The 14,448-nt window shown below is 40.3% G+C and overlaps 1 protein-coding gene across 2 annotated transcripts; it reads left to right on the top strand.

Moving 5' to 3' along the window:
* The first annotated feature begins 597 nt into the window (after positions 1-597).
* On the top strand, positions 598-14,404 carry LOC110985062 (glycine amidinotransferase, mitochondrial-like). 2 transcript variants are annotated; one of them, XM_022245788.2, is made up of 8 exons: positions 598-731; positions 6,355-6,453; positions 8,376-8,582; positions 8,816-9,011; positions 9,431-9,621; positions 10,186-10,323; positions 11,826-12,054; positions 12,282-14,404. In XM_022245788.2, exons 2-8 carry the CDS (start codon positions 6,385-6,387, stop codon positions 12,506-12,508), a joined length of 1,257 nt encoding a protein of 418 aa, XP_022101480.1. In that variant the 5' UTR covers positions 598-731; positions 6,355-6,384; the 3' UTR covers positions 12,509-14,404. The 2 variants fall into 2 exon arrangements, with proteins under 2 accessions (XP_022101480.1, XP_022101479.1); XM_022245787.2 differs by lacking the exon at positions 598-731 and adding an exon at positions 5,848-6,032.
* The last annotated feature ends 44 nt before the right edge of the window (positions 14,405-14,448 follow it).

Genomic DNA, 14,448 nt, shown 5'->3' with positions numbered 1-14,448 from the left:
ATAGATGATGCTTGTTATAGTGTAAGGGTTGTTATCCCTCCTTTTACTTTGGAAGTAACGAATTAGTCATCGTAATCCCCCATTTCAACCAACTCTAACCCATCTTAGTGGGCTATAATTTTGCATAAAGAAGTGTCTTGCGGTACATTATAAATGAAAAATGGACGATATTTTTCGTTTTCACATTGACGATCGAAACAAAATGACTCTTGTTTTATTTTAAAATGTGAAGTTTCTGGAAGCTCACTGCATTTTACTTTCAGGCTCTTTAAATTAATAAGATCACCGTGGCCATGGTGGTTCAAACCATGTTCAAACGTTGTGGTATAGAGCCTGAAAGTAAAGCTTCCAGAACCCTCGCGGGGCCTGGTCTGCCTATGTGGATTTTACATTGGGCCATCCTATCACGTTCGATAATTATTGGAAGAATAAATCCTAACTGAAACCACCCCATGAAACACTCATATTGGAATTTTCCCTTTGTCTTCCTCAAGTAATATTTAGGAAAACTCACCTGGAGATGGGTAAAAAACGAATGTTATTAACGACCTTTCACGTCCGGCGATATCGTCCCCAGGTCTATACCTTGTTCATGTACGTTTGGTTTCACTCCCCGTGCTAACGTGAAAACGAGATTGAACAACGTTGCAAAGATTTACATGTATCTAGCCTACATGCAGTTGATGGGTTCCAGATTCAGTGGAGTTGACATCACACCGTTGTCAGCAAAGGTTAGATTAAGTATTAGAATCTTTCGTAAAAGTAGATTGTTGCTTTAAGTTTATTAGGCCTATATTATAAATAAAACAATGTGTAAATGATATCTTGATCTGTTTTTATTTCGGCTTATCAGACTACCATAAAATTTCAAATCGTAAAATGTTCATTTGCGTATACGAGGCCATCGTATTGGACTATTCGTCATGTATTTTAGATTGTCAGAGGTGATGGGTCAATTTTTTGGCAGGCTATTTCTCTTTTAGGTCAACGGTGTTTTTCCAGTTTCTATAAATTGATATACATGTACGAGCAAATTATTCTCCCAAACCCTTTTTCGAGTTGGACTTTTTAAGAAGTAGCCGAACGAAAAAAATTACAAATTCAAAAATCTCTGCAGGTTATTTTTCCTTTCTAAGGGTTCCGAAAGCGCGCCATCAGGGGTGTATTTTCCCGTAGGATGTATAGTGTTAGTATGATATGTCACACGATTTGATTTCCAGTAAACGCCAAAAGCTTACAGCTTGTAAAATGAAGAGATAAAAAGCCAGAAAAACGCCGTTTTATCCTCCCTGGTTCAATTTCGTGTACTTAACACAAACACGTACTGGGTGAAATTTGCATGGGCCTTCCGCCATAGGCACCACAGAATTGAATAGAATGCATGCGCTCAACATTGAACCTTTTTCCTTCCCGCAGTGCCTTTCTACCATTGTGCAAAATCACCCATGCAGTATTTGCGACATGACTGAGGGCTTATGGATGTGATCTTCATAATGCATGTTACAAAGTTCTGCGGGCTACAGTCGGCACTGCATGAGCAGCCCGCATGGACCATACAGACGTCCTTAAATTACACCTCAATCAACTAAATATCGCTTGGTTCTCCATATACACGTGCATTCAAGTCTGTTCATTTACAAGTGCAGATTTCCAGCCAAGCTTCGTTTCTTAGTTGCTTCTTGAAGATTGTTTACATTTTTGGAAAGCGTCAAATTCTACGATGCTATAGCATAGGTGTGATAACAAAAGGCGCTATTTGGATTACATTGCATTGCGCATGAATTCATACTTTGAGAACGACTTGAATTGAAGTTTTGCCCAAACTAACGTTAGTAAATATTCGTTTATGAGGAAAAATGCTGAAGATTAAAATTCGATTGCTATAAAAAATATAGTCAGTTATTGTGACCATAAGTTAGCACAATAACTGCTGATAACCTATTATAACATAAGCATTGCGAAATATGTGGGAACCCGTATGAGGTACATTCTCCCAATATTTGCCCTTTGGACCTGCCACCGACACCGTGATTGTAGGGCACCAGTCAAGCGTATGGTAGGATCATACGTAACCTTTTGAACGCACGAGAGGTGGTGCACAGGAACACGAATTTTAAGTACTCGTCTTTGTATGAGTACCAGTAAACACAAAGCAGACCGAAGCCGAAGAGGACTCAGAGCCCTTTACAGAAAAATGATCGATGTTGGTCACCGTAGTCTACCAAAAGTAGAGAAACGCTTTCTTCTTCAAAAATCTTGCAAGGGGAGAAGTTTTAGCCCGGAATACATGATGTGTTTGTTTAATAATCGGTATACCCTTAGTAGGGAATTCCCAAGTACTGTCCTGGTTGCGAAACAAATGTGTTTTTTTTTTTCTGGAATAAGTAATAGGGTTTACCTTTGCTGACACAATGGAAGCGCTGCACTTGGTGACCCTCTCCGCCATTTGTCATGTAAATAGCAGCGTTGAATAACTGGAGAGACCGATTCTTTGAATACGGTGCACTTAATTTCTCAAATACTTGTATCAACCAGTAGAAAACTGTTTTCCCTATATATTTGGAAACGAGAGTAGAGGGAGGCACCTCGCAATGAAATAGAATATGAAACACCCAATTTCGGATTTAGCTTTAATTTCAAAACAATCTTCATCTATATATAGAGTACAAATACAGTTCAAGTCTGTCGCTGCGTTTTCATGCTGTTTTCAATAAAATCTGAGGAACTGTTTCGAAACATTGTCTGTAAAACCTTGCCGTTTTGAGCCTAATCTAGACGTTCGGTATTCATCGCATTCCAGATTATTTCTTGGGTTTAGTCACGAAGCTGCATGTGATTATCATAGACCCAGCACAACCAAACAGTCAACTTGAATAAAAAATGGGTACCCCCCGTTATTGGGTTTAGGTTTAATAAAAGGTTAATTTCGCATGTCGATATTGCCTGCTTATAAGAAATAAAACTAACAGAATGACATCAAAAACACTTGCTAACACTCAAGACCGTTTGCTGCACAGGTTAAGTTGTAGATCACCAAGAGCAAGCAAGGATCCAGTCCCCGCCATTAAGTATTACCAGTTACAAAAACAGTGGCGTAACGGCTACAGGGGGAAGTCCCCCCCCCCTTTCCGCGGATGCCCGTGCCTCCCAATTTGAAATCTTTGAATCATCTCTGTTGAATTGCAGCCGGGGCTTATTTTTTTGTGTTGCTCCTTTGAAAAAAATCGTCGGTCGCACCACGATCTGGCCTAATGATAGCCCTGACAGCCCTGATCGTTACATCACTGCCCACAATACTAACTTTTATTGACACAGATTTTGTGTTGTAGTGAAGTTGGATGGATAGTTAAATTGTAATATGAAACTGAAATATCTTAAGTACTAGGTTAAAATGAGGCGCCCAAACCATATGTCACTCTGTGAGATTTTCATTGTCATTATGAGTGAAAACAGATATCGATTTCTGGGGGCCGACAGTGCAGCTAGACTTTTTCACGTTGATCTATGCGGATGTTCGTTTAAAATCCTTCCGCGTACCACCAGACAAAATTAATTATCAATTAAATCCATCATCTACCAAAATAACACACTCAGCGCATCTATTTGGTATGTGCCAGCTGCAGCAACCGGCATGACCCCGCCACTGCTGTTACCGTAATAAGCAGTCGTTACTTTTACTGATGATTCTACATTACAGAATTGATCAGGCGTTGCTGACCATAATCGCCATTCCATGAACTCTGATTTAAATGACATATATTAATCTTAGTGTAAACGTTCTTATACACAAAATTGTCTGCTTTATATGCATACATTTTATTGATGAGGATTACAATTGACGATCTGTTGCTTCCGGTGGTTTCCAGATACGAAAAACCACAAAAACCTCTCTTTTCATTGTTTGGGAAAAGTGGAAACGTATGTCTTATTTATGCAATCCACCGCTTTCAGGCTAGCTAAGCAATGATCAAGTAATTAAAAGGCCTGCTCTTCAACATTTGTCTACGAAAGTGACTTTAAACTAAAGTAATAATAAATTAACAGATTGAACGTGTTATTTGTCGTTGCTGCTATAGCAAGCGTGAAGTGACGCATTTCTGTACTGTGATTGCATGTCGCACCTGTTCACAGTACCCCCTATCCACTGAACCTTACATAACCATGACATTGATAAATTCGTTGTATTCCAATTTGCCTCGGATCGCAACCGAATACAACTACATTTTGCAAACAGCGCCAAAGACTGGTTCTGAATGACTGAACTTCAAATGACATGGATAGGTACCAGACTGTGTAAGTTACTTCATGGATGGAAATAAAACAGCGTTGTCTATGTTTCACTATCTGGATGCCTTTGCGTCAGTATGTGAAGTACTAATTTCAATTTCAGAGATGGAAGGCCCCGAGGTAAAATATGTAATTACCCAAATTAATTTAATTAGCTTTTCAGAGCACCTATGAGTTTTAAATGTTCAGAAAATAAAGATTTCATCATGCATAACAATAATATGCTAAAATCCCACATTCGTCAAAAGTTGAGATAGGTCAGGTGATTCTGGTGCACCGCCCAAGCTACGCCACTGTACAAAAACCTGGAAAATCGACAAGTTTTTTATCTTGACCTTTTCCATAATTCTGGCCACTTTTCTACATTCGACTCAAAAAATAAATTGACATGGTTTTGAAGCAAAATGTTGTTCACTTTCTTTGTAATCTGAAACAGGTATGAAGCTCGGTGTGACCGTTTCGTAAACCGGCCTCCGGAAGCGAAGACCGGCTGCTGGACATTCAAAGCCCCGCATTTTGAAGCAAGATATTGGACGGAGAGAATGTCCCCGTTTTGTGTTGGTTATTGTTGGGGATGTGTTAGGTAACAAAAGTCTACAGTGTCTATAGGGTTTTGACATGTACATGTACAGTTCTTGGCAAAAGATTGGGGGGGGGGCCCGAAGTGACAACTTAATTAAAGTCCCTTCGATAGCAGGGTTGGCCTATGACGTGTGCGCTATCTATGAAAAAGAATACGTGCGCAAGTATTCAAAGGTAACAATTGTGTTTTCTCATGACATACGTTTCATAGTTTCACGAAGTGACAGAAACTTCCAACAGTGCAATTGGGGAAAAGCAATGGCCTTTCAGTTTGCTGCTTACGTAGCAACAATTTTATTAACGGATTACTTTCAATTTATTCAAATTTTACAGAAATAATAAGCAACAAAGTTACGGTAATGCAACAATTTCCAAATCCGGATAAACTTGTCGAAAAATGAGTCCTGAAAAAGGAAAAACGAAATGTAAATTTCTCTCAACACATCCTAGCCCCTTAGTACCAGTCAGTATATACGAGACTGGAGCTGTCTATCCAGTCAGAAATGAGACGGAGGAGTACCCCCCCAACATGTCGGGATCAGGTCAACTCGGACCCAAATCAACTCGGACCCATTCCAACTCGGACCCATGCTAACTCGGACCCAGGACCAACTCGGACCCATGCCAACTCGGACCCAATACTAACTCGGACCTACGACCATCTGTCAATCATGTCCAATCGATATACACACTCTAGACAAATGTTATCCAACACCCCCCCCCCTGATGTCTAAAAAAGAATTCCTCAGATTCCAGTGAAGCAATGACCAACACAAGGGGGGAGTCTCTTTCTCAAATCTTGCTTCACATGTGGGGCTGGGAACGTTTGCCAGGATCGTGAAGCTTTTGTAACTTCGCTTTAGTTGCCACTGTCAAAAAGATTACCGTCGCGACCAAGGTCCGCCTCATGCACGCGTGCACAGCATGCTCGTCACGGTTGCTCCGCCCATACACGACCATTGCATACTTGTCGTCAATGTACAAGATTTTGTTTGTCTCCTGGATCGCATGATATTAAAGTCACAGGGAATAAACCTATTGTCAAATTTGTCAGGTGACGGTCCAGGCGCATTTCTGATCCCACATGCTAGACGCTCTATTGCAGTATTCATTCACCCTGCTTGATACCATTGAGCTGGTACTGAGAGAACTGTTTCTGCACTGTAAGGAACTATGATCATGTTGGATTCTCGATTAGTTTTGACGTAGGCCTACTTGCGATATTGCGTTGATCGCGGAGAATATTGATATGTCAAGCTGCAAGATGCAAGACATGTACTAACATGTACAACATGTACATTGGGGCCAGGGGCCTATACCCAACAGACGACGTCACGTTCTTGACTGTTGGTCGCCCGCCCCTGGTCTTGACCATAATTGTAATAAAAGAGGCGGTTTGTAGAGTCTTAAAGCTTCAGTAACTCAGACCAACTGTTTGCCTTAAATTTGGACTGAAGTTTGCTTTTTCATTTTTTTTCTTCTCAGAGATATTTTGTATTGAAACTTCTCTAAAAGATGGCTTTCCTTAGAAGCATGCAACTCGGCCTTCGACTTCGAGGCATCAGAGCAGTCAACTCGGTTAAGGTGAGCGTCGAACACTGGGTGTAACATATGTACATGTACTTTTTTCAGGGTGCATGTAGCCTTGTTATACTAGTTCCAGACAAATTTCGGATTTCAAAAGAAAACATTATTCACGTGGTGGCGATGCTGAACAAAAGATACACGGTCTATTCCAAAACACAAACTAATGTCATGGGCAGTGTGGTGTTGAAGGGGTTCGAGAAAGACCGATCTGACCTCTCTACTGCCAGAAGGACACTGGCAGACGCTCCAGGCTCACTACTAAAAACTGAATGTTAGCTGGAGAGTGGTTAATTATTTTGGTGCAGGCTGGCTGGTTGCAGTATTTATAAGTTAGGGTTGTAAAATTGTGGACAAAAAAGTGTGGAGGGTGTACACAGGGAGACTGTCTGGACGGACCACTGATGAGTAAAGTTACCAGTTCATAAATCTGTCTCTAGTCTGGGGGCTTCATCCTCTGTCTCAATAGAAAAGAATGTCGATTAGGATGAAACCTGAAACAAGGATTGGGTAACTGCAAAGTGATTGAAGAGATGGGGCTTACATGGGTACCTCCACTCATGTGGGAAGGGACAATGTCAAAAGTATGTTCTCCTTGAGGGAAATCCAATTGAGACCCATAAAATTCCATCTCGGTGCTGGTGAGTGGCAAGATATGATTGGATTGTTTATATTTTTCCCCTTACTTTATTTTAGGTAACTTTATATAATCTCTATGGTTTTAAATTCCTTATGAAGTTGATTCTGTAAAGCGCCTTTGAGCATTTGTAATGTTTAGCATATGATTGTTAATATTAATTATTGTGGGGAGCAGGACAGACCTTGGACCCCACAGTTCTGGTGGTAAATAATTAACCCCACAGTTCTGGTGGTAAATAATTAACCCCACAGTTCTGGTGGTAAATAATTAACCCCTCAGTTCTGGGGATAATTAAGTATTAATAGACAGCTCACCCAGTATAGTTTATGGTCATGATAAAATTTGGTTGTAATTAATTGTGAGGGAGATCTGTTATCAGGGTTATAGTCAACTAGTCCTTGCCCTAGACACTTAGTTACATAATGGGATTTTTAATGCACCTGCTGTGTTCGAGGGAGGTCAAAGTACAAGTGTGTATCAGACTTATTTCATATTAAGGTCAGTTTTCAGTACATGTATGTCTGTGTCTGCCGTAAACAAGGACCCTAGGAAAATGTCTTAATATGAAGAGACCCTTGTGCAGGTGACATCCATTCATAATGATACAACTATTTTTTAGTCAGTTGGTGTTTTTGGTGTTTGAAGAAAAAGGAACCTTGGGAACTGAAATAATAATAATTATAATAAACTCATTTAAGCAATTTCTATGCTTTGTTTTCTTAATGAATAACTTTGAAAACTTGTAGATATTGAATGATTAAGAAATAGGTCAAATTTACATCTGCAAACAAGCCAACAATGCTCATCATTTTGGACCTAGTACCCTAATGCTCTTGACATGGATAGTAATCACCGGGCTCTTGTTGCTAAATTGAAATTTACTGGGTCTGTAACTTTGTGGAATATACATCAAGAAAAAAACATTTAACTGTAATTTCTTTTGAAGTTTAAAAAAAAACAACAAAATTTTAGTCAAAATTGCAGTGGACAGGATATGTTGCAAACAACTGAAGAGGTGTGATCATTTTCAACTCTATGGTAATTCAGCAACCAGAATGATAAAGTCCATCACTGTTGATGACTTCACACTCACATGGGGGGGTATGCATGTGTTATATGTCTCTTCCACCAATTATAGGATGTTATGATGTGCCCAATTAATGCACACTCGCCTCAAAGTGAGGAAGACGTACATTAGTGTGGTGCCACTTTGGCATCTTGTTAGCTTAGTCTGTAACATCCGTGTTATGAGCTCTCTTTGAATGTTTCTCACCTTGCTCAGTTGACCCAAGCAGAATCTTCAGTTGGTATGGCCAAGTTCCAATCCAGCCAGCGATTGGAATCGACAATGCCCACTGCCTACCAAGTCAAGGAGCAACTAGCTAAGGCAAGCCCTGTCTGTTCCTACAATGAGTGGGACCCCCTTGAGGAGGTAGTGGTAGGCCGAATCGAGAATGGCATCGTTCCCCCATTCACCCCTGAATTGAAAGTGAGTGTTCGATGTTAGCATAATCTCCTATATCGACAGTGTCTGTCAATTTTTGGCAGGCATTTCTTGAAATTGTGGAGGCTAATAAAAGCTAATTTTTGTTTTAGAAAAACACTCCCAATTTTTTTTCGAAAATATGCTGTAAACAGATTGACAAGGATGTGAAGAAGCAAAATTAACTGACAAATTTTGTCTGTCTCATGCATACGTTATGATTCCATTTCCTCTTTGAGGTTTCCGCCAACCAAAATAACTGGGAGTTCTTCAAAGCGAATCAGGGCAAGCCGTGGCCCAAAGAACACACTGAAAAAGCCATAGCTGAGGTTGAGGAAGTCTGCAACATACTCAACCAGGAGGGCATTATTGTCCGACGACCTGATCCCATTGACTTCAGCGATGAGTACAAGACACCAGACTTTAGCTCAAGAGGTGGGATGCATTCTCCCAAAGGACTTGAGTCATTTTGATATGATTGACTCGACTTGAGTGAAATTTAAATAGCAGTATTCCCATACACTGATCACATTATGATTGACACAGCTAGACTCATGCAAGCCTTGAACCAATAAATAATGCTTGCCTTTTCTGTTGTGATAGATCATCAAACTCAAAGTGTTTCTGTTTCAATGTCTCCATTATTAAATTGGATTCACTTCCTCAAATTTGCTGTATTTGTCCTTCTAAAACCTGAAAGCTTTTGAAGATGCAATTGTATTCTGAACTGATGGATTTTTTGAGCCCATATTCTGCATTTTTTTTTAATAAAAAACTTGCATTTTGGATTCAGGCAATCTATCAACCATCGTCCATTTTTTTCCATCCTCACTAAATGTTTTCATTTGCTCCAGGCATGTACTGTGCTATGCCTCGTGATATTCTGTTGATTGTTGGTGAAGAGATCATCGAGTGTCCAATGGCATGGCGGTCCAGGTTCTTTGAGTACCGCGCCTATCGGGAACTGATCAAGGAATACTTCAAGGCAGGAGCTAAATGGACCACACCTCCAAAGCCACTCATGTCTGATGAACTCTACAATGTGGTAAGGTTTCACCCACGTACATCTACAAGTAGGAAGGGCTCAGTATCATTCCCTCCCAGAAAGATTCATGCTTTATGAAGTGTACAGCAAGGTAAGGTTCTCCACCAAAGATCTTAAAGGCAGGCAGCTAAGGAGACCATAGACCACACCCAACAACCCAACCCTGTCTGTTGAATCGTAAACTTATCTTTAACTATCAAGACGGAGCTCATTAGACCTTACCCCAAATCTACTCATGCATGACAAACTGTACAGCGAGGGTTAAACCAACCATGTATCCTAATTAGGTAGGGACTAAGTAGACCACACCCTCTGATCCACCCATGTCTGATGAATTGCACAGTCGGATGATTTATCCATACAAGTATTTGGAGGCGGGGCAAAGTAGACCAGGCCCACACAGCCACACATGACAGAGAAACATTTTCTCTTCAAGTGCTAACCTTTTAAGTCTTTGAACGTCAAAAGGGCTTGTCAATTATTCCACGAAATAAGTTACCCCTCCAGCTCCTCTCCCACCCCATCATATTGTTAACTGTCTTTTCCGGTGGTGTGTCACTCGAGGATGTCATGGACCTCTCAGATGAAGAACGAACCCATCAGCATCACCAAGGACGGCACTTCACCACTGAGTTTGAGCCCTGCTTTGATGCTGCTGATTTTGTCAGAGCAGGAAGAGATATCTTTGTACAGAGAAGTCAGGTATGTTTGAACTCATTAGTGAAAAATTACAGTCAGTGCTAGCCATCTCCATGTAATTCAGACGGTGTGTCACATCCTAGAATGGATGATGCACTACATGTATATAATGCCTTGAAATCTATGCCATACTTACAAATGCTCATGTACTAAAAGGCCATACCAAACTATCCCTTCCGAGCTGCAGTGCACCCCCAGTTGGCGAAAGAAAGACAGGTGGTTAGAAGTGGGTTCTTGCACACGTTCTGTGTGTAGGCAAAGACCATACATGCCACAATAAATTTGTTATGCGTACTCAGCGTGTTCCACATCAAACGCTCATATACATGCGTGCCTTATGGCACACCTATGCAGTGAGTACCACAAAAATACGCCTTCTTTTGTTCCGCTCGGAACGGATAGTATGACCTCACGCTCAAATCCTCGAGAAAGCGAGCCCTCTGTTAACATTGTATTTGCTAGTCTGATGGTTTAAAAGGCCTGCTAATCATTTATATAAAATGTGTTGTTTGTAAATATGCTATTGCACTGGTTTTTATGATATGTGTGACAATGCAGAGGTGGATGTCTGTCTTATGGAACCAACAAAGGATGTGCAGAAACTTTTTTTGAATGTTTGAGATTAGTAGACTTGGTCTCAGGGTTGATGGAAAGATTGCTCATGATACCGTGATGTGATTAGCTTGTGACTGACTTGAAGAAAATGGAAAAATGAAGTTTAGACCTGAAGTCTTTACTTTTACCTTAAAACCATGAGCTTTGGTATGACTGACTTGACTTCAGACATGTATACTCCAAGTGTGGAGACTTGACTTGGCCACATTCCCAAACTTGACACAGAGTTGAACTCCAAACTCAGACAACATGGAGAAGTCCTGAATCAGCAATGAGAAAACTGGACAGGTCAGGACTGGAACATTCATGAGTGGATTATTTTATTAAATCCAATTTAATCCCTGGCACTGTTTTTCCTTCTTTTATTGAAAAATAATTTTGTGGGTTCTGCTTTCTCTTTATTTACTCCCCTTGCCATGTCGTCTTTCCAAGAACCTTTCCCCCAAGGATTGGTAGCTTGTAGTGTTTCCAGGCACGTTAGCATTCGGTATGTCGAATGGCTTGAATTTCACAGTGGAACTAGTCAGTAAGTTTTGAAATTTTGCAATCTTATCAGAGTTTCCTTGCTTTAGATGTTGTGAAATTTTCAAGGATGCATTTCCTGCCGAAGTTGATTTTGTTGTGTTGTAATTTTTGTGGATGTACATTATTTTTATTGAATTGAGTTCCAGCTTTTATCAGCTGCTCAAACTTTTCAAAAGTATTCAGGCCATGAAGGCCTTATAAAACTTACATTGTTTGACATGAAGTCTCCATTGTTGTACACAGCCTGCTCGAAATTCGACTGCTTGACAGTTAGAACTACAATTTGCCTGGTAACATGGTGGCTCATTGGAAGATTAAATTAGTGCTTGTGGGTGAACCAGAATCTCATGCAATTCTTGCATCAGGTGACCAATATGCTTGGCATTCAGTGGATGGCTCGTCACCTTGGTAATGAGTATAACGTCCATCTGCTGACATTTGAGGACCCTCGGCCCATGCACATCGATGCCACCTTTATGCTCCTACGACCAGGGCTTGTCCTGTCAAACCCAGAGCGTGGTTGCCATCAACTGGATTACTTCAAGAAGGCAGGATGGGATGTTGTGGAAACAGCCAGGCCTATCATACCTGCCGGTATGTATGGTCTGAACTGATACCAGGTTTTTGATTGAGCAGGATGGGCTAGTCTCTAAAGTTATTTATTTAGAGACTAGTCATATTTTAGTACTTCAGCCAGAAGGTTCGATTACGAAGAACACAGCTTCAGTGGAATCAAGTCAAAGGGATGTAAATTCAATGTACAGCTAGAGGTAACACTTGCAGGATCTGCTTTGAATTGTCATGTTTTTGCTGTACAACAGATCACCCCATGTGGCTGGGCTCCAAGTGGCTGTCCATGAACGTGCTGATGTTGGACCATGACCGGGTCATGGTTGATGCCAACGAGACACCCACCATCAAGATGTTTGAGAAGTTAGGCATCAAGACGGTGAAGGCCTCCATGCGCTATGCCAACTCTTACGGAGGTGGCTTCCACTGCTGGACCAGTGACATCCGTCGACGCGGAACTCTACAGTCCTACTTCTAGGTTTGAGAACCAGGGTGGCTTTATTGGTCTCCGTCATTCTCCAAGACCTTTCATGGTTTCTTCCTTACAGATCCTCAGACAAGCATAGTTAGTTTCCTACAAAAGACTTTTTTGAACAATTAAAGACAACAAAGGTTTCTATCTTAAATCCAGAGACTAGCAAACCTATTACTTTACAGAAGACTGTCTAGTTTTCCTCTAGTTCTCCTGTCAAGGGGTTTCTTTCACTCTCTCCATGGAGCTCCATGCTCTTGCTTACCATTATGCACTGCATATGTCTTTTCCATCAAAACTTCTTTGGATGAGGTCTGGGTATTTGACCAATATGGGTGCAGCAGGCCGCCCATTCCATTAAATAGCTGTCCTTATATCTAAGGAATTTCCTAACTAAATGCGGAATCTTGTGATATTATTTCTAATATCATCATGATAGGACCACATATGCTAATCATATTTCCTATATTAGGAATTGTTCAGCAGCTTTGAATTATTAGCACAGAAAAAAGCTTTTATCCTAAATATATATATAGCAGCAACAGAACATGAAGATGTGTGTAACAAATTCACCGACAGTAATTAAACAGGTATACTTTTGAATGCTTTTATTTACAGTAATAATACATTCAAGGGTCAAGCAAGATGGTAACTTGCTGTCATTAATCATTTTGACAACTCACCAGGGTGTTAAAAATGCCTTTGAATTGTTTTAATGAAAGAAAACATCTTGGGCTTTCGTATTTTCCCAAGTGTTTGCTATAAGAGACTGTGTTTAAGTCAACATATTTCAGTTTACTTAAACATACGTATTTTCTTCATTCGTGTTTATTAACGTACAACCGTTTAAGCCACAATATTCACCTTTGGGAAATAATTTATTCAGACAAAGCTTGTAGCATGGCAACTCATAACTCGATGCGAGTTGTAGGTTAAGCCCAGCATTACAATTCTTTAATACATTTATGTCGATGTTATGCTATTTTTTTCTGCTTGGGAAGAGGAAAAACCTCGGTATCGTGTGTTTCTCTTATTATTAAACATCTTAAGGCCAGCATTTCTTATTTTGCTGGAAATGTTTGTTTTCTTCAACCACTCATACTTGTGGTTAGTGTTGGAGTGAAATACTGACGTTTATAGACCAATCCAGTTATTAGATGCCATTACTGGGGGGCGTTGCAACTCACACACGCACATTCTTCAGCTTGACGCGTGCGTGCATTTGGCAAATCACGACACCCTATCGGTCGACGAGGTATGTAACGTGCGTTTAATTACCTCCTACCTGATCACCAGCGTTATGCCACCCGAATAATGGCTTCTAATTCTGGTTTTTGAATCAATTGGAACAATGACTTTTGCCGAAGTAATTTATTTGAACAAAGCTTTGTCAAAGGAGAATGTCTGGTTTTTGGCAACAATGCACAGTTTTTATACTTGGGTTCCAAGGAGTAGGCCACTGTGTTGGTCATAAAATTCTCTGTTCACCTTTTTTTGTTTTTTTTTTGTTTTTTTTTTACCCATGACATAGATCAGAAAATACCAGGGACGCACGAACGAATTTCTCGGATAAAATTGGATTTTTCGTAGTTGTTAAGTAGTAGGCCCTACATATTACGTACATTTTATGCATTTTGCTTTAAATTTTCTGAATTCAGAGTTTGGTTCTTTAAGATATGTCCATTTTTCGAGTAAACGGTTGAATGTAAAACCAAGCGTACTTTACCATACAAAAAAACCATGTCACTAATTTTACCAAAATTAATTCAGAACACTTCAATTTGATGGATGTGGTGTTGTGTAAAGACGAACATTCCCAACACTTCAATGTGATGGATGTTGAAGAAAACATTCCTAGTACTGCGTCTGTGTTTCGCTAATAAAACGTTAACAAAACTGGAAGAGCTTGATGATGTACTACTTTAAATCCCTGAGGAGCCCCATGT

This window comes from Acanthaster planci, linkage group LG02 (assembly GCF_054643075.1).
Source record: "Acanthaster planci isolate LZ-2023a linkage group LG02, COTS_SCS, whole genome shotgun sequence".
Lineage (NCBI taxonomy): Eukaryota > Metazoa > Echinodermata > Asteroidea > Valvatida > Acanthasteridae > Acanthaster > Acanthaster planci.
Note: the sequence above shows the minus strand (reverse complement) of the source record. Positions and strands in the feature narration are given on the sequence as shown.

Coding starts and splice junctions, on each gene's coding strand:
- LOC110985062 (XM_022245788.2), top strand. CDS start 6,385: ATGGCTTTCCTTAGAAGCATGCAACTCGGCCTTCGACTTCGAGGCATC. Junction 9,622..10,185: donor CTGATGAACTCTACAATGTG/GTAAGGTTTCAC, acceptor GTGTCACTCGAG/GATGTCATGGACCTCTCAGA. Junction 12,055..12,281: donor CAGGCCTATCATACCTGCCG/GTATGTATGGTC, acceptor GCTGTACAACAG/ATCACCCCATGTGGCTGGGC.